Source organism: Hirundo rustica, chromosome 1 (assembly GCF_015227805.2).
Source record: "Hirundo rustica isolate bHirRus1 chromosome 1, bHirRus1.pri.v3, whole genome shotgun sequence".
In the NCBI taxonomy this organism is placed as follows: domain Eukaryota; kingdom Metazoa; phylum Chordata; class Aves; order Passeriformes; family Hirundinidae; genus Hirundo; species Hirundo rustica.
Genome location: NC_053450.1, coordinates 39,357,613 through 39,379,534, shown reverse-complemented (window position 1 = coordinate 39,379,534; position 21,922 = coordinate 39,357,613). Strand labels below are relative to the sequence as shown.

Here is a 21,922-nt window from a genome sequence, read left to right as displayed (position 1 = left end):
ATATGTTTGGTAGACTTAAGAGAATTGTGCTTGTATCTATTAGAAAAACCCCTCTGATCTCAAGGACTTAATCTAAAAGCCTCCCAAAATTGCTGATCGTGGAGCTCTTTTAATTCTCCTTATTATGTTTGCAGCAAACTGTTGGTTCAGATGATCCCCTTTGGTGCTGCTCCATGTGTCACAAATTGCAGCAGTTACTTGAAACAGTTTACTAAGCTGAGCGAGAAACCAACTGGTACATTCCTGGCTTAGATTCATGCCCTTGAAGGAATATAATTAACACAGAGTTTAAAATTAAGTAAAATGAATGAGTTATAAATAGCCTTCTGTGAAGTGCCAGAACCTGGAGGATACTCTTACACCCTTGAAGTCAAGGGAGATTCTGCTGTTTAACATCAGTGAGAAGACAAGGCGGTTCCTCCTGTAGATACTTAAACAGTTAGTGTTGAATGCTGGTCCAATATCCCTGCAATGATTAAACAGCAAAAAAATTCATTTCTGCCATGTAATTTAGTGGCACCGGATTTGACGCTGGCGTGTTTTTTGTTGTTGGGGTTTTGTTTGTTTTGTTTTGTTTTGTTTTGTTTTTCCTTTGGAGAACTCTTGCAGTTTCCTCTTGCAACTTGAACAAACTTGTCCAATGTTTGCAAACTTCCAGGAGGAACTGTACTCTGAGTGTTAGCTCAGCATGAATGGTTTAACCCCAAATTTTTATCTGAGCATAGAATTCATTCTTGAATCCATATTACATAGCCCAGTACAATGTCCTCTGTTTCAGGAGAGTTCTGTGTGTATCTAGTGCTGTACAGCTAATGAAGAGCAATACAATCTGCTGGAGGAGTAACTTATTTTTACAATTTAATTATATGCTGGTGTCTGAAGATAATTTTAAAAAATCTGCTGCTCTTTTGTGAAAATCATTGCTTTGGATCTGCACAAGATGCAGTATGATGCTATTATAACTTGAATGTTATGTTTTAGTTGCAAGTGTAGTCATATATCAGCATTCAAACATGGAGTGACAGCAGATAGAGAAGCCTTCTGACCAATGAAGCAGAATGGCAAATGCAGCATGGGGCAAAGTAATATGAGTTTCCTGATAGCAAAGCTACTACAGTTAGGATCCATTGACATAGAAGTCATTCTGCCCTGATCCAGCCATAACTATCATAATCCATGTTGGAAGTGGATTGTAGAATGCATGAAACCAGGTAAGGTTTATAAAAATTGATTTATTCCCTGGGGATATAGTTACCTGAATTTGAAAGAACAAAAGCTAATATGCACTTATTCTGTTCCCCATTTCTCTCTTTTATTAAACACACTGAAAACAGAAGATAAACCCAAAGGAGAAGTGGCATACTTTCTATGAGACCACCCTCAAAACCTTCATCAGGGCTTGCTGGCTGCGAATTTGCTGTCCTCCATCACGTTTTTATTGACATGATGAGGGATTTGGACAGGCTGGATTGATGGCTTGAGGTCAGTTGCATGAGGTTCAACAAGACCAAATAGTGGGTGCTGCCCTTGGGTGACAACAACCCCACGCAGAGCTACAGGCTGGGGGCAGAGAGGCTGGAAAGTGGCTCAGCAGAGAAGGACTAGTAGCCAGCTGAACATGAGCCAGCCAGGTGGCCAAGAAGGCCAGTGACATCCTGGTGGTGTCAGCAGTAGTGTGGCCAGCAGGACCAGGCCAGGGATTGTCCCCCTGTACTCATCACTGCTGAGGCCATATCTCAGCTCCTGTGTTCAGTTTTCGGCCCCTCACTGCAAGAAGGACATTGAGGTTCTGGAGCTTGTCCAGAGAAGGGCAGTGGAGCTGGGGAAAGGTCTGGAGCACAAGTCCCATGAGGAGCAGCTGAGAGAGCTGAGGGTGTTAGGAGTCTCAGTGGAGACCTTGCCACTCTTTGCAACACCCTAAAAGGAAGTTGTGTGCAGGTAGGATCTCTTCTTCCAAGCAACAAGCAACAGGACAAGAGGAAATTGCTTCAAGTTGTGCCAGGGGAGATTTAGATTGGATATTAGAAAAAATTTCTTGACTGACAGTGTTAGAACAGGCTGCCCAGGGCAGTGGTAGGATCTCCATTCCTGAAAGCATTCAAAATACCTCTCTAAATGTGGCAGCTGGGGACATAGACTTGTCGATCTTAGAGATCTTTTCCTACCTTAACAATTCTATGACTTTATGTTGTGATAATTTCATGATGTTTATGATCTTTGCATTCTATTTACAGTATAACAATGGGTTTGAATTACAGGCACACTTCAAAGCAGATCACATTTGCAAAATAGTCTTTATTGCCAACAACATATTAACTAGTTGAAGGCCACCTTCATAACTAACTATTCTCTCCCCTTAGTCATAGTAGCTATTAATAATTTACTTCAACAAGAATCCCATCAATACATTTGTTCAAGCATGTGGAGGTTGAACATTAGGCTGCCTTACTTGAAGGAGACAAAGTTTTCAAGTATCAGCTACCTGTTAATATACTTTCCTTTGCACCTTCTGGAGAAGGCAGAGTAACAAATTTCAGCTGAAGAGCTCATTAGGGCGCAGCCTGGTGATGATTCCCCAAAACTCATTTGAAGTTAGCAAGTTGCTCCCGTTGTCTCTTGTTGTCTTCTGAGGCTCAGTGAAAACAGGGAGAAGCTCTCATTTCTTTTTCATTTGTCACATTGTAAATGCAGGCATGGGGCACTGCACAGTAATACTGAGATGATTTGTGTGGTTGTACCTTTGCTTTCCAACGCATCAAACAGTGTATTGAAATCAACACCTGAGTAAAGCCACCGTGGGCATGAACCAGCCCTTTTGGACTCACATAGAAGCTCTGGCTGCACATCTCCCAACTTCACCTTGTGTTGGGAGGAAGAGTGTCTGTGAAAGAGAAGGGGAGGATGAATACTGTTGGGAATAGAGAATAATAGTTCCCAGATCGGTGTTCTCCAAAGAAACTGTGTGAAGCTTGTCCTATCCTTCCATCATGTCACTTGTTATGAGGATGAAGACCTTTGGGCATTTCCTGGACCTCACTCCAAGGCCTTTGGGTTTTTTAATGGGTAGTTTCACATATTGCCTATACCACAGTTATTGCTCTAATCACTAAAAAGGTGTGGAGAAGGATCCTTATCCCAGTGGCAGGCATAGACATACATAGCAACATACATACGTAAATATGTATACTACATATTATACCCATACATTTGCAGGGCAAATATAGACTACTGAAAATTTACCATGCTGCCATTATTGGCCGAAGTCATCCATTTAAAGCTGAAAAAACCAGTATGTGAGTCACAGATATGTGCAACTTGGAAAGCAGATGTCGTCCTTGGGGTTTGCTAGCTGGATTGGGACACTTCCTAATAGTTGGGAAGAATGTTGATCCTTTTCAGTGTAGTGGTTTGGCCAAACTTTCATTTGGAAATGGAGATTTGGTTATATGGAGCTGCTGTTTGTCATTACTGAGAGTTTTTACCAGTCAAGAAAATGACATTTTTACTTATAGCTTGTATTACACTTTAAAGTCCTTAAAATATTTTGGGAACCTTTCCTTTAAGTTGGTTAATGTATTGGCACAGCTTTTCTGTTCCATGTCATATGATCCTTTTGAAGAATTTGATAGAAGTATTTATTCTGTTATGTCAAATTAAGACGTTACTTGACCTTTTTCCCTATCTTCAAAAGATATAGTACAGTGGAAAAAAGTTGAGGAAATGGAAGATGTGGTTGCCTGAGGGCTGGCAAAGTGAATTAATTCATTGTTGATATCGATTCAAAATTCTGGAGGATGCAGTTGAGGCAAATGATTGTAATAAAATGAAGCAAGTATTATAAGGTCAGAAAACAGATGTTATTTTAATGTAAGACTTGGTTTAAAATTAGTGCCAAAAATACTGACTAAATGAATCTGGAACATTTTCATAATATATAAAGTCTATTATTCAAAGTTAGCAAAATTACAGTCTTCTGTGAATTAACTTCCTTGTGTTTTGGTAATTTTATTTTTTTTTCCAATTGAATAAACAATGATCAGTAGTTTGTACAAATTCTGCTTCATTTCAATGTGATGTTCTGTTTCAGGTTTTTATTTTCATCCTTCTGAAAGCATTATAACATCATTATACCACCACAGTGACATTATTTTCAGTGTTTCTTGCTGATTTTTATTTACTTTATTGTGTTTTTTTTTAAACCACTGCCAAAATTCCTGTGTGAAACCAAGATTTTAACTAATCTAGATGAAACTGTAGTGAATTTACAGAAAAATAGGATATTGCTGTTTTTCTTGGCCAAAGCTTCCCACCCCTGTTAGAGCTACCTTTCATATCATCAACTATGATGATATTTATTATATGTGATATGCTATCATTTATGAGCTCCAGCAAACACTGTGTATTTTAGCCAAGCACTGAATGAAGTTACCCTCCCCTTGGACACCCTGGCAAGACAGGCAAAGGTTGGAAAGTGCCATTTGAATATAGAAAAATGCTTACTTTGATAGAATTAGTTTTACCAAAGCGCTCCTTCCCATCAGAAGTTTGAGATGTAATAACTTAAGTCACTTATTTGCCATTTAGTATAGCAATGTGTTAGTTTGTGTTGATTAATGCATCCCTAAAAAGCCTCATTTAGCAAGAAAAAAAAATATTTTAAATGGGGAGTAGTAGGAAATAAAAGATTGATATGATACAATATGATGTTGCTACTCAGAACGTGTCAAACTTTTCCAGAAACGCATCAGTGTGGCAACTCCAGATATTTTACCTCACCAAAAGTTTTTGGTTCTTATGTCGGCTGTTGGGGGATTTTTGCTGTATGACTCCTCCTGTCCTGGAAGACAGGCTGAGAGAGGTGGGGTTGTTCAGCCTGGAGAAGAGAAGGCTCCAAGGAGCAGCTTTCCAGTACATACAGGGTACTGGTGCCTACAGGGCACAAAAGAGCTGGGGAGGGACGTTTCATAAGGGCATGGGGTGACTGGACATGGGGGAATGAATGGCTTTAAACTGACAGAGAACAAGTTTAGATCAGATATTGGGAAGAAATTCTGTACTGTGAGGGTGGTGAGGCACTGGCACAGGATGTCCAGAGAAGCTGTGGCTGCCCCATCCCAGGAAATGTTCAAGGCCAGGTTGGATGGGGCTCTGAGTAACTTGGTCTAGTGGAGGGTGTCCTTGCTCACAGCAGTGGGTTTGGAACTAGATGATCTGGCAAGTCCTTTCCAACCCAAACCATTCTATTGATTCTAATCTACAGTCCGCATCCAATAGAGTTCTATGGCAGCACACATTTCGTCCCTGTTGTAACTTGAATTTTTATTTTGTGGGAGGGGACTTTAGGTATGAATATTACAGAGTCCTAACCCCTCATTTCAATATGAAGGCAAATGTGGGAAAGAAAAACAGGACACCAAATGACAGAGGAATAGGTGGTGAGAGTTTCATTGAGAGCAGTAGTCAGCTTGGTAAAGGATTCAGGGAAGGTGTCTGCCCACCCAGACTGGTTTAGTTGGTCTGAGACATTTGTGGATTTATGTTGGGAATCAGGGCTCTGTAGAGGAGAAGCAGAAATGCTGGTGCAGGGCTCAAAACTGAGCATTGCAGAGGAAGTAGAAATGTAGTAGATGTATGAGTGTAGTAGGAATGCAGGTGTTTGGGAGCATGAAGGTGGCAGGGTGATACTTTTTGTAACTGATATAGGAAAGCATAAAAATAATCTGAGATAGCATGGACAAAGTAGAATTTGTCTTAGTCTCAATTGCTAAGGAAGGAATTGAGAAAGAAGCAGAACAGGGGGAAGTGCAGCAGACAGGAACCACTGCCAGTCTCTTAGCAGGACCGCTTTCTGTTTCCTGGTGTTACATTAGCATTACATTGAGACTTTTAAAAAGTACTTTCATTTGCAGTGAAAAAATATAAGGCCCCTTGTGATATTAAGAGGCATTAGAAACGCACAGGTGGCTGAGAATATCGTGCACGACGAATAGCCTGGGAAAATAACGGGGAGAAATTTAATATCAGGGTGTAAGATAATGCCACAGGAGATAGGAAAGTCTGCTGTGACAATAATTTGTTGTTATGAAAAGTGATACAAACCTGGATGTCTTATTAGATGACCATATGATTAGGAAAGACCAATGTGATGAAAGTGTGAAAATCATAAATTCATTTCTGGGATTTATTGAGTGATATATATCAGTAGATGGAAGAAATAGCAATAATGTTTGATTTAAAATATTGCTGAAAATCATCTTGAAACACCTGGGCAGCCCCACCCTCCTGTGCTTAAGAGGAATGGGTTCAAAGTGAAATAGATGTGGAGAAGGGCTGCTAGGATAACCAGTGGAAGTGGAAAAAACTGACAGGGTTTGGTCTTTAAAGTCTAGAAGAAAGGCTGAAAAAGATGTGACTTCTTCCTAATCTCCCAAGAGGATGAAGGGCTAAATGCCATTATTGTCCCCAAAACATTGTTAAGTCTGGGATTTACGTGACAACTTCTAAGCCAAGCAGAATGAGGTTCTGAAACCTTTCAGCAATTATATTTTGTTCTTCCCCACCATCACCCATTAATGTCTCAAAAAATGGAGCAGGGCAAACTTGCTTCTGAGCTTGTACAATATGATTGTGCTGCCTAGAACAGATCTGCCTTTCCCAGAGAGTAATTGGTAGTCCTTTTCTCTAATCATCATTGTTAAACTAGATAGCTATGTTGTCTAGATAACTCTGACAGACATGCACCCTTGGAAAATTTGAGGGATTAACTTAAGTGAGGCCAGGTTTGAGAAAAGTTTACAGTAACATGCTTGGTGCATATTTTTCCACCACAATAATGTTTGCTGCACTGGGGATTAACTTGTTTCTCTTCTTTGCCTGTTTATATAGATATGTATGGCAAAATCTTACTTTAACTTTGTCTCGCCTTTTCCACAAAGAAAATTGAAACAGTTAAAAGAATTCCCCCCATTATTTTTCCATTTCCAGACTTCTAGGGTAAGTCTGTCATAGCCAACACTGAGTAGATTCAAGGTGTCCATGTTCCTTTCGCTAAGCACTGCAGGGAGCACATGGTGATTTGTGCCTATGTGTGTCTATGCCCATGCATATCATATAAGGGATAAATTCCATTTGGGAGACAGAGATGAGGTGATCCAGATCTACAGAAATAAGCTAAATTTGAAGATATTAAAATACACGCAGCAAGGATTGGCTGAGATAGATAGAACCATTTTAGCAGAAAAGCAAGGGAGGAAGAAACTGCTTAAGTTCCCCTAGCTAGTCACCAGTGCAAAAACGAGATGTAGGAAGTGAGACAAGCTCAAAGTGAAAGCTGACCCCAGATTTCTGCATTTGCATGAGTCTAGTTTGATGAAAGATAGCAGACAGTCAAGGCTTACTGTAAAATTGAAATGTGTATTTATAGATAATATTATATATTATTACATTAATATATAGATATATACGGTGAATTGCAAGTATAAGAATAAGGCTGAACAAGCTTAAATCTAACAACTTCTGAGACTGGCGAGGAACAGAAAACAGCTTCTATTCAGTGGCTCTCCAGCTGATGTTTTCATATTGCTCCCAACCACAGATAATTTTTTTTTGTTGCTCTTATTCTCACTACGGTCTAGTGGCAAATCTTCACTGGCATAAATAGGTGTAGAGCAGTACTGATAAGCCATTTCTGAGCTTTACCACCTCTAGTTAAACTCCTGCTTTGTATTCCTTGGCAGTTGCTTTGCCATGTGATGATGGGTCAGAAATGAATGTTTCCCAGAAACAGGCCTCCTCGTAGTCCCAAAAACAGAGATAAAGGAGATCCTTGCAACATTCATAGCACAGATGATGTGGAAGCAGATCATCATAAAGTGAAAGTAAGCGCTGAAGGTTAAGGCAAACAAAGTCCTTACATTTAAGATTTTTTTAATTTTTTTTTTTTTCATAGAACGATAAGTTTGAACAGTTGGTTGAAGTGAAATGGAATGTTGGATGAGCTTCTGAGAAAGCAGATGTTTGTGTCCTTGAGCAGAGCGGGTTTACCATCCTTCCTCCCCAGCAGTTTCAATCTAAGTTGATCACACTAACTTTTGAGGTACTTCTGCCTTGACCTGGAGGGAAATGCACAGGAGTTCAGGAGATCTGATGAGGGCATCACTGTGTTGCCTCTGACTATAACTTGTGAAGTAGCAGCAGACCAACTGGCACCAAAGGCCAGAACGAAACATCTAAAACAGAGGAGGGCAATGGTATTGTTTTCAAATTTTGAAAGAGGTATTAAAAATAAAACTATTTACTCCTCTGCTCTCTAAACCCCCTTTAAAGGTCCAAGTGTGAAACCAATTGGGTTTTTATATATAGATGTAAACAGTTGCTTCCTGTTCTTTGATTCTGAAGTTTAAATGTAAAGCAATATTCAACACTCAGAGTAAATTGGGGTTCTTAATTATTTTATTCTTATGCATGAGAAATTTGTTGTTTAAATGAAGAGTTTACTCTTCATGCTCAATTGAATATGAATATGAATTGATTTTATTTATGTACCTGTTGAAATGCATATTTTTATATCTGTTAAAACCCTAAGCCATCGATGTTTAGATACATCATTACTGATCTTTTCAACAAAAGATATTTTCTGGATCAAATACATACTTCTTTGATAAAATAAAGCTTGTCTGCTCAGTGTTGTAGTTCTAATTATTTTAAGTTACTTTATTATTGGAAAAGCCGTGGTAAAATCTATGAAGGTTTGAGAATCATTTCCATGAAGACATGACTTTGATCAAGAAAAGACCAAACATGTCAAGTGGGTTTTGTCAGAAATAATTTCTAATATGCACCATAGACTTTGTATGTAACAAGATCACAAGGAAGAGAATGGTTATGAACACAAAACAAAAAATAAGATCATCTTTATAGATGATGCAAAGGGTAAGCATTGGGACAAAATGAAACCCCAAATGCTGCTCGTGGTGGATGGACAGGTGATGGTCTCATGAAACTTGACGGCTTGCAGCAGGAAGTATTGTCTTTAGACACATTACTTTGCTGGAAGTGTAAAAAAGTCGTATAAAGCAATTCTATTTTGGTGACAGACTGCAGCTATTAACCCTGGAAGAATGCTGCATTAGTTTCTGACTTCCACTCCTCACAAACCATTTTGGAATTAAGACCCAAGTGCTGTAGTAACAAGATGAGATAGGGGATTCAGAGGGAAAATTCAAGGTCAATGTAGACATCAAAATCAGTGTCTTGGAAAAACCTGCTGCAGAGGCTCTGTGTGATAGCTCTTACAGACACTGTGGCTTTTTGAAGAGTGCCTGAACCTATATTCTTGTCACCTTGCTGCAGCTGTTAACCCAACTGCTTGTGTTTACCTCTCAGCCATGAACTACAGTATGGTCTTTATTAAAAGAGAAGCTGTTGCTTTTTTTAGATAACTATTTATAAAGATTCACAGCTATGTTATATAGAATTTCTTTTAATTCTGTGTTTATCTTTCATGTCTAGAGGGGTGGACAGGACAATAAATGAAAAGCATGAATAGGAAGTAGCATCTCCTGTATTGCAGAACTGTTGGAATGGGAAACATCTGAGAAGGGACTGGCAGTGTTTTCTTTGATGTGTAAATTATTTTTATCTCTGATAAAGAATAATGGAGTTTGGTTTGTAATGATGCTGGGCTCTCTGTACTCCTCTTTGCTTACTGTGTTCTCTTTTTATCTGCACAAAACACCTCCTTGTGACACAGCAACAGAGCGCTAGGCAAATAAACATTAAGTGAGATGTTTTATTTATTTATACACTCCGCCCTGCACTGGCATTTTAGTTAGGTCAGGATCCCCCTCCTGAGGCAGTTGCCCACATGTTACACTGTAATCTGTGTTCTGGAGCAGAATTGGAGTGCAAGAATGGGGCTGCTTTGGGAGAATGCAGCGTGGGGCTCATCCTTAGGTAAACCCTTGTTATCATCTGGCTCCTACTAAATGTTCAATCCTTGGGGCTATACTGGAGTAAAAGGGGCAATAAGCCCCTTGAACCAGCTGTGGGCTTCAGCATGGACTGTGGGGGCTTTTTGCTCATGTAGAACTGCCTGAGTCCTGTGGGGACTGTGGACTTTCATCTCTATGAAGACAAGAACCCAGTAAAAACAGTGCTTCATGATGAGACTCAGGATCTTCTCTTTGTTTGAAGCCCTCACGAGGGTCATCTCACAAACTGTACTTGAGTGGTTTCAAAGCACCTCTGCATAGTTATTACTGATCAGTTGTTACTGTCATGAACAAATGCCAACCTTGAGCTTTTCAAGCACAGCCTCAGAGCAGGTTTAACTTGCAGCTCTTCATGTGCTTTCAGCTGCAGAAGGAAAATCTTGAGTAAAAAATGCTTTTCTCTGAGTTTACACTGACACTGGGCATTGCTGCAGTCTCTAAAGATGTGCTCGGCTTTCTTACAGGAATAGGGAAAGGGATTTTTGGCTGACAGCTTAGATCAAATTACTTCATGCCCGCCACTTCAGCTGTTTGTTCTGTAGAAGCAGAACTATTCAAGAGCAAAAAGGTTAGCACTTAAGTGGATAAATACCTGATCTTGCAGATACAGCAGGTAATTAAACACTGGCCTTCCTGATGTCTAGGGTGAGTTTGCAAACACCAGTCTGCCTGTGGGCGTACAGAAATTTCCTATGAACCATTAATGACAGAGCAAGGGTCATCTACATACCCACAGCTTTAAATAAATAAAATAAATTTAAAAAATCCTTCTCAGTATTGCAAAACAACTAGTATGTAACCCACATGGAGCTGAGCATTAAAAAAATTGAAGCAATAAAATTAAGCATTAAAGATGTTTGCTTCTAAGGGAAGCTCCTGGATGAAGATGTGCTCCAGTGCTTTCAAATAGGAGTGGGAACACTGAAATGTTGACACTCAAGAACTGGAAACTTATTCTCTGCCTGGTCAGTGCCTATTGATTTTCTGCAGGAATCCTTTTATTTATAGTTCAAGAGAAGACAAGAAGGGGAGCAATGGGTTCTAATGCTGCTTTAAACCAGGATTGCAGATCACTGTTGGAATCTTATAGACATCCAAGACTTGTTGGCAGTAGGTGACAGATAATTTGCAGAAATGGTACGAGAGGAAGTATTCTCCTGTCATATTTAGAAGAAAACACTCCACCTGTGAAAACAGGACAGTGGATCTGTCATTATGCAGCGCTTCCTCAGTGGCAAGATAGGACATTAAATGAAGATGATGTTGGAAGTTGGGACTTGCCATGTGGGACTGCTTGTTGCCTTGGGTTTTTTTTTGTAATCGGGTAGGATTGTGATTATCATAGGTGTTGTTACAAAAGTATGAAAAGTCTCAATATGAACCCGGACCAATCTGGTTAATTTTTGTAGCTGCAAGGCACCGTCCCATTGAAGCAGTTGTGTCTGCCAATGGACACTTCTACTGCTACTTTACCTGTTCACTCCAATGAGCCTTTTCTCTCCTAGAGAGGAAGGCAAAAGTGGGATGAGAGTCTTACAGTCTGCTTTAGCTTCTCCAGCTGTGTTTGTTTACTTGAGCCTATATTTGCGCCGAGCTCTTATTTTAGGTTTTACATTGTTCTTCAAAGAACTGGCTTTAAAGATTAATTAGGGCAGGGAGGGAGTGAGACTGTGTGCCTGCAAGGGAAAACGTGACTGTGAACCTAGCATTAGGGCACTGACCTGAAAGGAGGGAGAGAGGAAGCAAGGAGAGGGTTGAAAAGCATTCATAGTGGATTCTTTGAAGAGTAAGTATAATTACTCTCCTTGGAGGGAGGATTGCAGAGATAATGTTCTATATATATATATAAATTTGCTGGAGTACTGTATAACGTTATCATGGGCTTAGCAGTCAGGTTCCAGTCATGCAGATGCTAACAGCTGTATCTCATCTGATTTAGCATGGATGCCCATCCTGAGAGAAGAATTAACCTTTCTGAAAAAGAAATCCTTGTGTGGTGGTTTGCCATCACTGGCACACACATTGGGTATTTTAGGCTGCTGTAACACACCCGTGTGAACAAGGAGATGCATTACTGAAGGTCACAGTAGCAGCGTGTCTGCCATGGAGCTGGGACTGTACAAGCCATCAGCCTCGTGTGAGACAAGGATTTGAATCAAACAGAGCTCTCTGCCAGACTGGCATCTGCAAAATGAAGTGGGGAGATACAGGCGTTGCTAGTTTCAGCTGCAGGTCTCAGAATTTGGAAAGGAATTTTTTCCAATGTCTTCCAAAAGCATCTTTTCTTTAAAATATACAGTTATCCCTACAATAATGGCATTTTTGTTATATCTATTCCAAATTTCAGGGAATTATCAGAAAGATACAAGGGGTTTGTTCAGGGAAGGGTAGATTGAGGAGAAAACATTAAAAAATCTGAAGAAATGGTAAATAAATATTTGTCTCATCTGTGGATTGCGACGTGGTTATTTCATTCCTTTGTAACAGAAAAGAGCTATCCGTGTGGGGGCCTAACCTTCGGTTGTTTTTCCCATGAACTCTTTTTTATGAACTATTTTCATATTTTTACTATGTAGCCCAGATGTTTTCATGGGAAAGGGCTTGGTTTACAGCACAAGGATTTTGTTTAATACTTCTTTTATTTCAACAGGAAATATGGGGTGTATAAAATCAAAAAGGAAAGAGAATCTGCATGGAGATGGGCTAGATTTGAAGAATCAACCAGTACGTAAAACTGAACGAACTATTTATGTGAGGGATCCAACGTCCAATAAACAGCAAAGGCCAGTAAGTAGATAGTCTCAGGAGAGAATTCCTGTAGCAAGAACAAAGCATGACTGGCATAACTTAAATTTCAATCCAAAGCATATGCATGGAAAAATTCAAATTAGCATTAATCCACAAGTGGGCTTTTAGTTTTGGGCAGTTCACCCTCAGTGAATAAGTGCCTAGAGGAATAAAAACTTAAACATGGTGGTTTGCTACTTCATGTTTGTCATCGTTTTCTGCATAAAAAAGTAACTTGACAATGCTTGGATAGATATACCTATGTCTGTAGATGAATGCTAGATGACATTAGAAAACCCAAAGTAGTTTAGATCCATTTTTTAAAGCACTGGTGTTGGGTTTTTAACAGCTATGGGATCCAGGTGTTGGTTATTCCAGTTAAAGGCTGAAGTAATCACGGGGGATTCTTTACCAGCTCTAGTCAGCTTTACCCACTGAAGGCCACCACTCAGCCTTGCCTGAGGTGTGTAGGTGAGGATCGGAGGGGAGCAGAGGGCTCAGTGCTGAAGGGAGCAGCGCCATGCTGCACGAGACACATGTGTTCCATGTGTGCTGCCTGGCACGGGAAAGGAAGGGCGCTGGGACGGGGAATTCTGCTGGGTGCCAAGTGGGTTTGCTGATTTGCAGCATGACTGGTACCTTCTTTTTGCCCCACCTTCTCTGCTGTGCTGAGGAAACCGTGTCTCCTGCCTGCCCTTGTTCAGGGACCTGCTCACTGCAGGTGTGAACGGCTCCCTGCTCTCCTCTCTCCCCAGCTGACACAGTGAACTCAGTGTGCTCTCAGTCGATGAGCACACATCACAAATGACCTTTTTAAAATTATTATTACTCCTTTTATTTTTTTTTCTCCTTGCACAGTCTTAGTGGCATAACCGTACTTGTAGTTCTTTAGCATGACAGCCGCACAGTAATAACTGTCTTGTGAACTTCCTCCCCACAGCTTAATCTAGGGAAACTTACTATATTTTTATATTGTGATATCAATAATATGTTTTTAAAATACATATTTTGAAGAATGGTGGGAAGAAATATGAGCATTTCCTTTTAAGACATATGAGATGATACCAAAGCAACTGTGTAATATGTAATTGTAATTTAAGGTCATCACAAAGATCTAAAACTGCTTAATTAAAGACGTATTTTATTGTAGGCAAATCCAGAAGCACAGCTCTTACCAGGACAGAGGTTTGTGAGTCAAGGTATGTTCCTACAGAAATCTCACAGCTGCGTGCTGTGCCCATGTCAGCCTGCAAAGTGATGTGAACGTGCCTTTATCTTTCTGCTTTTGTAGATGCAGAGGAGCATGGAGTTATTGTGGTAGCTTTGTATCCCTATGATGGCATTCATGAAGAGGACTTGTCCTTCAAAAAAGGAGAAAAACTGAAAGTTATTGAGGAGTAAGTATGACAACATTGTTGTATTGCAGATTTTCTTTGGGCTCATCAAATTCCCTCTACAATGCTTTGATATCCTACTCATAGCATGGGTGTGAGTGACACGTGAGCTCCCTAACATGTGAAGATGCAAATGCTTTATGGAGTTATTCCAAGTTGGATGGGAATTTGACCAACCTGCTGCAATGGAAGGTGTTCCTGCCCATGACAGAGATGATCATTTAGGTCCCTTCTAACCCAAACCATTTTCGAGTGTATGGTTCTCTGACTTGGCAGCTGGCCTCAGTAGCAGGGATCAAACATTGATCCAGTGGAGCCAGTGGCTTCTCAGGGCACTTGACTTCAGAGGAAAGATTGTGCTTCTCTCTCCAGCCTGGGGAAAGCTCTCAGCAGACTAGAACCTAAATAACAGTTTATCATTTTCCTTTCCCGAGAATACTACTGTTTCTGTTTTTCAGGTCCGGAGAATGGTGGAGAGCAAAATCTCTCACTACAAGAAAAGAAGGTTTCATTCCCAGCAACTATGTAGCAAAAGTAAACACCCTGGAAACAGAAGAGTAAGTTCTCCCGGTCTCCAGATTCTGACAAACTTCTTCACCTTGGTGGTGTACCCTTTGTGGGTGGGGAAAAAGGTGGTTCTAACTCTTTGAAATACTTTTCAGATGGTTCTTCAAAGACATAACCCGAAAAGATGCTGAAAGACAACTCCTGGCTCCTGGAAATGGTCCTGGGGCTTTCCTTATCAGAGAAAGTGAAACATTAAAAGGTAGGTTTTGGGGTGGTACTTTGGAATTGATATAGAGATAAAAACATGCAGTCAGTCTACACAAAAATTGGCACTGGGTGTGGAGTAGTTGCAGTGCATCCTATTGTGTGAATTTTCTGCAGTTCTGTAGGAGTGAGAAGAATGAGAAAATTATAAAAAAAAAAAAAAAAAAAAAAAAAGAGAATAGAGTTGAAAAAAAAAAAAGTGTTATGTATGTATGTATGTGTGATTACACTGACAAGAAGCAGGAATGAATGAAGTGCCATTTTTTTCTCTTCTTTATGTTTATTGAAAGACATGTTACTGTAATAGTAGCTGCTGTGTTCGATAATGTTCCATTATTGGGTCTGTACCCATTGCTATACGTTTAAAAGTTAGTGCATAATGAGGGTTTTCAGTTCTACAGTGTAGTGGGATTCTTTTCAGAAAGCTTTTTGGTAAAATTTTGTGCTGTAAATAAAGTGTTTTGTGCTGAAAATATTAGTGAAGTCTCCAGGCTCTTCAGCCAAGACTTTGAGAAGCGCATGGGAAGTCCTGCCCCAGGCTGGGGACTCTGACTGTGAGTCTGGATGGATGTTCCAGCTGGATGCTGTAACACTGCATCCTCCACATGTGAAGCCTTTCAGCAGGTCATGCCTCTCCACTCCACAGGGTCGCTTTTTTGGCTCTAATACTGCAGATTCTTGACTAGGTATCTTCTGTAGTGGGCCCATATCATTGTGCACTCAGCTGAAGGCTCCTAAATGAAGTTCTCAAAGGAAGTCTCCTAAATTTTACATGGAATACTGAGAGTAAGGCAAAGTACCCCCCAGAATCACTGAATATGTGTGAGGAGGGATAAGGGGGTGAGATCCCTTTTTATTCTTTGAAAACAGACAAGAATTGTACAAGTGGAAGAAACAAAGAGCGCTGTAGCTAAGGGTAGATGCTCCCCTGCCCCAATTTAAATCCCAGATGATTTTAAGCTCCCTAGAACTGCCTAGGGATCAACAGATCTAGCAGGTCAACAGATCTGCTCTCCCTCCTCTGTGCCTGAAGCAGTCTCCAAACTATCCATGACAACCAGCATGTTCCTTTTTCAAAATGCTGATCTCCAGATTTCAGCTTCTGCCTGAGCAGGGTGGCAGCCCTGGTCCTGCTCTCCCACACACCTCTACTCGAGCTGGGGGATTTTCTGCAGAACTGGGCACTGAATGTGGAGCTGCCTGGAATATGGAACAAGTGAGTTTGTTGAATAAGATTGAAAAAGAAAGTGTGACTGTAAGCATTTTGGTGACCAGTTCAGGGCTGGTTTTTGCTAACTTCCTCCTGTGGATTGCAAAATACTTTTTGAGGAAATAAGGGTGTAAAAAGAAAAGCAAACAAAATGGTGCTCAGCTGTGCATGTGTGGACTCTAGATTTTTTGCTATCTGTTAATGGGCATTCCTTCTTTATCCACAGGCAGCTATTCTCTCTCCATACGAGACTATGATCCGGAGCATGGTGACGTTATTAAGCACTACAAAATCAGGAGTCTAGACAACGGAGGATTTTACATCTCTCCAAGAATAACTTTTCCTAACATCAATGATATGATCAAACATTATCAAAGTAAGTTACATCATTTAGTGAATTACTTAAGAGAATGCAGCCATTATTTCCTCTGAAGGAAAATAAATGGTTTCTTCCTATGTTTCAAAGCTTCCCTTTTTTCTTTTTCTTTTTTTTTTTTTCCCCTAAATAACTTGGGCATGCATGTTATCAAAGATAAAGCAAAACTGATTAAGTAAAACCCGAGTATTGTTATCATAACCAGATCTAGCGATGGTTCCTCTGTGGCATACCATTGTGAAATGAAGACTAGCTTTATAGTACAATTCATCAAACTTAGGGTGATGTGAAGCTATAATAAGAATTGCCTGCATTGTAAATAATATATTATTTGAGCGTAAATTTTTATTCATAATTAGCAGAAACACATACAGACTTGTGAATGTTGTCTTGTACCTAGTGTTGAGGGTGAAATTGGTTTTGTTTTTCCTGTAAATGTGTTTGTTTAATTATTTATTTTTAAAGGAAGAAATATTCTATATACTTCAAAGAAATAAAATTGCACCTACATAGAATGCATACATTTATTTAAAAAAAGAAAAGGGGGGAGAAGAAGGGACAAGTCTAACTATGTTTTAGCTGCAAAACTGACTTCTCAATCTGCATAACCTCCTGCTGGATAGCTCAAAAATACAGATTTTTCTTTTTTTAATCTTGTAACTGGGAGTAAAGACAAGACAAAAAAATCACATAGTAATTTTTCAAAGCCATTCTGAGGACTTGGCCATGAATTTTTTCTGAATACTTAGTTATGTGTTCTAGCTGTTCAGCATAGCTGGAAACCTGAGAATTATTCAACATTCGTATAAAAGTTATAGCTGGTCAGTGTCTGGAGAAAAAATAATGTTGACCTACTTATGCTTGCATGCACATCTGTCTGGAATCATGTTGCAAGAAAATTTAATGACAAATTCAGAGTACAGATCCCAAACCTGACTCCAGTGTACATCTTAATCAACACAGTGTCAGTAATAAGATCCGATATTGTATTTACTTAGTGCAAATTGTACTAAACCCCCTTAATAATCTGACAGTAACCAGATGCAAGTGATACTTTTTTATTAAATTTGTCTCTGAACGTGAAATTTCAGATCAAAGACACTTGAACTTTTGTGAAAGCACCAGAAAGGTTACATTTTCATCGTAGCATCTGGTTATTTTGAATATTATTGTGGGCTGGTTAGTGCAATTAAGCAATGTTTGTCTCAAGTCGTGTGGCACGGGAGTGTGATATATACGTTATTTTGTTTCTTCTTTGAAAACCAGAGCAATCAGACGGCTTATGCAGAAAGTTGGAAAAAGCTTGTATTAGTCCCAAACCTCAAAAACCATGGGATAAAGATGCGTGGGAAATTCCACGGGAATCAATCAAACTAGTGAAGAAACTTGGAGCTGGTCAGTTTGGAGAAGTCTGGATGGGTAAGTTTATTCTTTTGAAATGAGTATTTAACGCTGAAGGAAATGTCATTTCAGAGCCATTCAAAAACATAGTGGACATGAACCTGGTCCTATATACTTGTAAAACAGCAAAATCAGGCCTAGGATATATATACCTGCTAATGAGGAGGGAGGGCTTGTAAAAGGGGATAGATACCTGAAAAGGAAGTGGCACAAATCCTTTTGGTGTCTTCTAAAGGAAAAAAAAAAAAAAAAAAAAAAAAAAGAGTAAGTGCTGTAATTTAGAAGGTCGAAGACAACAGAGCTTTTTGTTATGTTTTGAGGTGGAAATAGCTCATAGTAAGATGTGGCTCCTGAATCTCAAAAGCCATGAGCCTCTCAGAACTATATTTCAAATCAGAAAGTGTTAAAGAATATGAACTAGAAAGAAACAATGTCTTTTAGTGAATTGTCCATTTGTGAAGAAGATGCCTCCTGCAATGTAGTGCATGGTACTGCCATACTAGGTGAAAAAAGGGATCAGACCTAACCCAAGGGTGTTGTCTGCCAGTGTGCTGCTCAGAAAACAGGTGATTTATGTAGTAAGAGGACTGGAGATTGAACAGCCCATACCTTGAATCATCAGGCAAACCCCAATAATAAAATGGTCAGCAGACTTCCAAGTTGTAAACATTAATATATACCCATCAGACAATGATAGCATTAATTATCATAGCCTGAATAACCTGCTTTCTTGGCTTACAAGCAGTATTTCCTCAGCCTTAGTGACTTCCCAATGGCAAGGGGCTATGCCCAGTGTCACATTCTATGAAAATGGCTTAATCATCTTGCTTATGAAATGCTGCCTGTTCTAACATCTGTGTTCTGTGTACTATTCATTGCTTACACACTTTTTGCTAGTCACCATCTTACTTGAGGTAAACAATATCTTCCTCCCAAAGTCTTCATTAAGATGTTTTTCAGGTCAAATCATTCTCTTAGCCTTGCCCTGAATCTCTTTTTTGGGATGTTATGTTTAAATAGGAATAAATTTGTTATAATAAAAGATCGGTATATGGTGATGATGATCATTATTAATTTTAAGACCTAAGATTCTCTAGGCAGAGCATTTCTGAGCAACTTAAAAGTGTATCCTGAAGCTGGTTAGAAGACACAGAGCTGTGAAGGGTTCTCTGATAATCCATGGGAGTGTGTCAGTCTGACAGGAATGTCATTGCTTTGAAGAGATGCTCTCATTCAGAAAAACAAAGCACAGCCTGGTGCTGTTTGAGTGGCAAATCGTACGCACACAACTATAGTGTCAATCAGAAAGTTCTGACTGAGTCTTAGGTGCAATCTTCTGGTATAAATCATGTAAAAAATGCAAGCAACATATTTCTGTAACATAATATAGCCAAATTCAGCCTTTTATCTGCCTTCACGAGAAAAGGCTTAAGAAACCCTTTAGCTATGATATACATGAATGACAGTTTAGATACTAGTCAGGACAAGTGTCAACCATTGTGCAGTTATTTCTGTCTAATAAACCAGGGCAACAAATGTTTAACTTACACTGAAACACTGTGGAAGACTTTGTGGTAGGAGCTTATCACCCGCTTGAAAATGCAGATCCTTTTGGGAAGTGGCTACTTCTGCACATACACACAGAAAAGAATAAAACTTTCAAAGGGTGTTTCTGCTTCAAGATGCTTCCTCTTGTTCGTGCCAATATTTTAACATCTAAATTGGACCTGAACCCTGTGTCTAAATCGCTGCACTGTGAGAAAAACTAATGTACTGTGAAAGCGATCGCTGCATTTCCTCTTCTTTGCTCTCTTTCTGAAGCGAGAGAGAATGATTTGCATGGCACAGATCCTCTCAAATCAGGAGCATGGTTAATCTTAGAATCAAGGAAGTTCAAGATAGAAAAGCATATTAGGTCAGCTGTGTGGTGCAGGGTGTCAGCAAACATTGTGTATTGTAATGATCACCCAGGGATTTAGGGAGTAACGCAGAGGTACCGAGCAGTAATCTGGTTGCTGCGCTCTCCTGGTTCGAGAGGTGGTTGTTACGCTGCCTCCTCACAGAGAACAGAATTATTTTTCAGCCATCATGTGAATTAGAGAGAAATTATGTTTCACTGTTTAATTACTAAATAAGTTTCTCCTTGATAAAGGATACTTAGAATTGTGGTTTCAGAGGGAACAGTGTCCCGCCTAGAGGAATAATGCTTTTGACTAAGGAAAGATGTAGAGCTGCCGGACAAAATCCAACAAAGAGCCACAAAAAATGATGAGGAGACTGGAGCATCTCTCTTTTCAGGAAAGGCCTAGGGGGATCTTATCAGTGTATGTAAATAGCTGAAGCAGGTATGCAAAGTGGATGGAGCCAGGCTCTTCTCGGTGGTGCCCAGGGACAGTGGGCAGCAGCTGAAACATGGGTGGTTCCTTCCAAACACTCACTGTGCGAGTGACCAAGCGCTGGCACAGGCTGCCCAGGGACGTTGTGGTGTCTCCATTCTTGGAGAGAATCAAAAGCCAACTGGACACAATCCTGGACAACCATCTCTAGGTGTCCCTGGGGGTGTTGGACATAGATTCCTTCCACAGGGTCATCTGAGCGTTTCTGAGAGATATGGGAATGTAGGGATAAAACTGATACTGCAATGTGAAGAGGTGCAATTATAGCTTTTGTAGTCTTTTCTTTTTTAGTATCTCTATAACTACTTTCTGGGCTTCCATGTGGACATCTTCCTCTTGAACAGTTTGGAAGAAATTAACTTATATTATGGAAGGAGTAAGAAAATCCTAGGAACAAAAAACAGGCCTCCATATGCCCCAAGCGCTCGGCTGTGTTCCTGTATGACCTGTGCAGAAAATCTGTTTTATGAAATGGGCAGATGAATCTCCTCCAGCTCTGAAGAGTTGCTTTTACACAGAAAAAGTTGCTATCAGTTTTCCAGGCTTTTTCTATCAATACAAGCACAATTTTATTCATTTTTTGGAGATTTTCAGGGTTTAGGCTACCAAGTTAGTGTCTATGTTGCATTTTGGTCATCATTTGTGCAGCCTGGGCTTTCTGCCTTCACATTGAATGGGCTGTGTGGAGATGAGTGAGAGACAGAGCTGCTGCTGCATTATTCTGTTCTGCAGCTGAGTGATGGCTGTAGTAGGTGAAGGGGTGAAGTGCTGACGTGCTACTGGATGCAGAGAAGCTGCTGTTCCTCAGACTCTTTCCCAGTACCTCCTCCAACAGGAACTACTCCGGCCATTATCTGCCTTCTAGCAGAATCTTATCTGTCAAACAAGTTGTTCCCAGTATACCCTGCAGGGAATTACTAGAAAAGTAGAGGGAGGAGAAAGGAGCATGTTGGAGGCTTGTTCACAAAGCTCTGCATCTTCAGTCCTGTTCAGAAATCGTAGGCTCAACCTCAATTGTCTGTTATGAGTTCATATCACACCTTGGCCTGATTAAGCCCATACAAGAATCTGGGGAGAACCTGGCTATGCAAGATACTGCTCTGTCAAAATAACAGCAATCGACTCCAAAATAAATACCTGAAACAATAACATTTTTAGAGAATTCAATTCTGACGTGTAAAGAAGAACATGGCTCGTTGTGTGAGACATCATCACACAATCCACAGGCTTTCACGCTATTGCTTGCTTCACATTTGACTTTTAATAGTAGCTAAAACTGCAAAGAGACTGACTTCTTGCCAAGGTTTTTAGACCATGGAGTTCAGTGCCTCTGAGCAGCTACTTTGGTCAAGCGATGAACCAGAGCAGCACTGCAAGAGCAGGATCTATGTTTTATGCATTTTTGTTCCTAGTGTGAACTGATATGATGTGAACCATGGTGCTCTGTGGTATTAATAATCCATGAAGAGAATTCTCAAGCAGGGCGAAGAGGAAAGTTAACAAGGCAAATGCAGTGATTATGGTGTAGTTTATTAATGAGTCGCATCTTGCTTGCATCTGAGGTGTAAAAGATTCTCTTATTCATTAAGCTCTGA

At 40.0% G+C, this 21,922-nt stretch overlaps 1 protein-coding gene across 5 annotated transcripts in view; it reads left to right on the top strand.

Annotated features, from left to right (window-relative positions):
- LYN (LYN proto-oncogene, Src family tyrosine kinase) overlaps positions 1 to 21,922 on the top strand; it is a 49,118-nt gene that overhangs the window by 7,863 nt on the left and 19,333 nt on the right. For 3 of the 5 annotated variants that reach the window (XM_040070621.2, XM_040070631.2, XM_040070642.1), the window contains exons 2-8: positions 12,643 to 12,779; positions 13,930 to 13,978; positions 14,071 to 14,176; positions 14,632 to 14,730; positions 14,836 to 14,939; positions 16,381 to 16,530; positions 17,797 to 17,949. In XM_040070621.2, coding sequence (XP_039926555.1) covers positions 12,648 to 12,779; positions 13,930 to 13,978; positions 14,071 to 14,176; positions 14,632 to 14,730; positions 14,836 to 14,939; positions 16,381 to 16,530; positions 17,797 to 17,949 — 793 coding nt within the window. In that variant the 5' untranslated portion in view covers positions 12,643 to 12,647. The remainder of the gene's footprint in view (positions 1 to 12,642; positions 12,780 to 13,929; positions 13,979 to 14,070; positions 14,177 to 14,631; positions 14,731 to 14,835; positions 14,940 to 16,380; positions 16,531 to 17,796; positions 17,950 to 21,922) is intronic. The other 2 variants (XM_040070663.2, XM_040070652.2) reach the window with 1 other exon arrangement.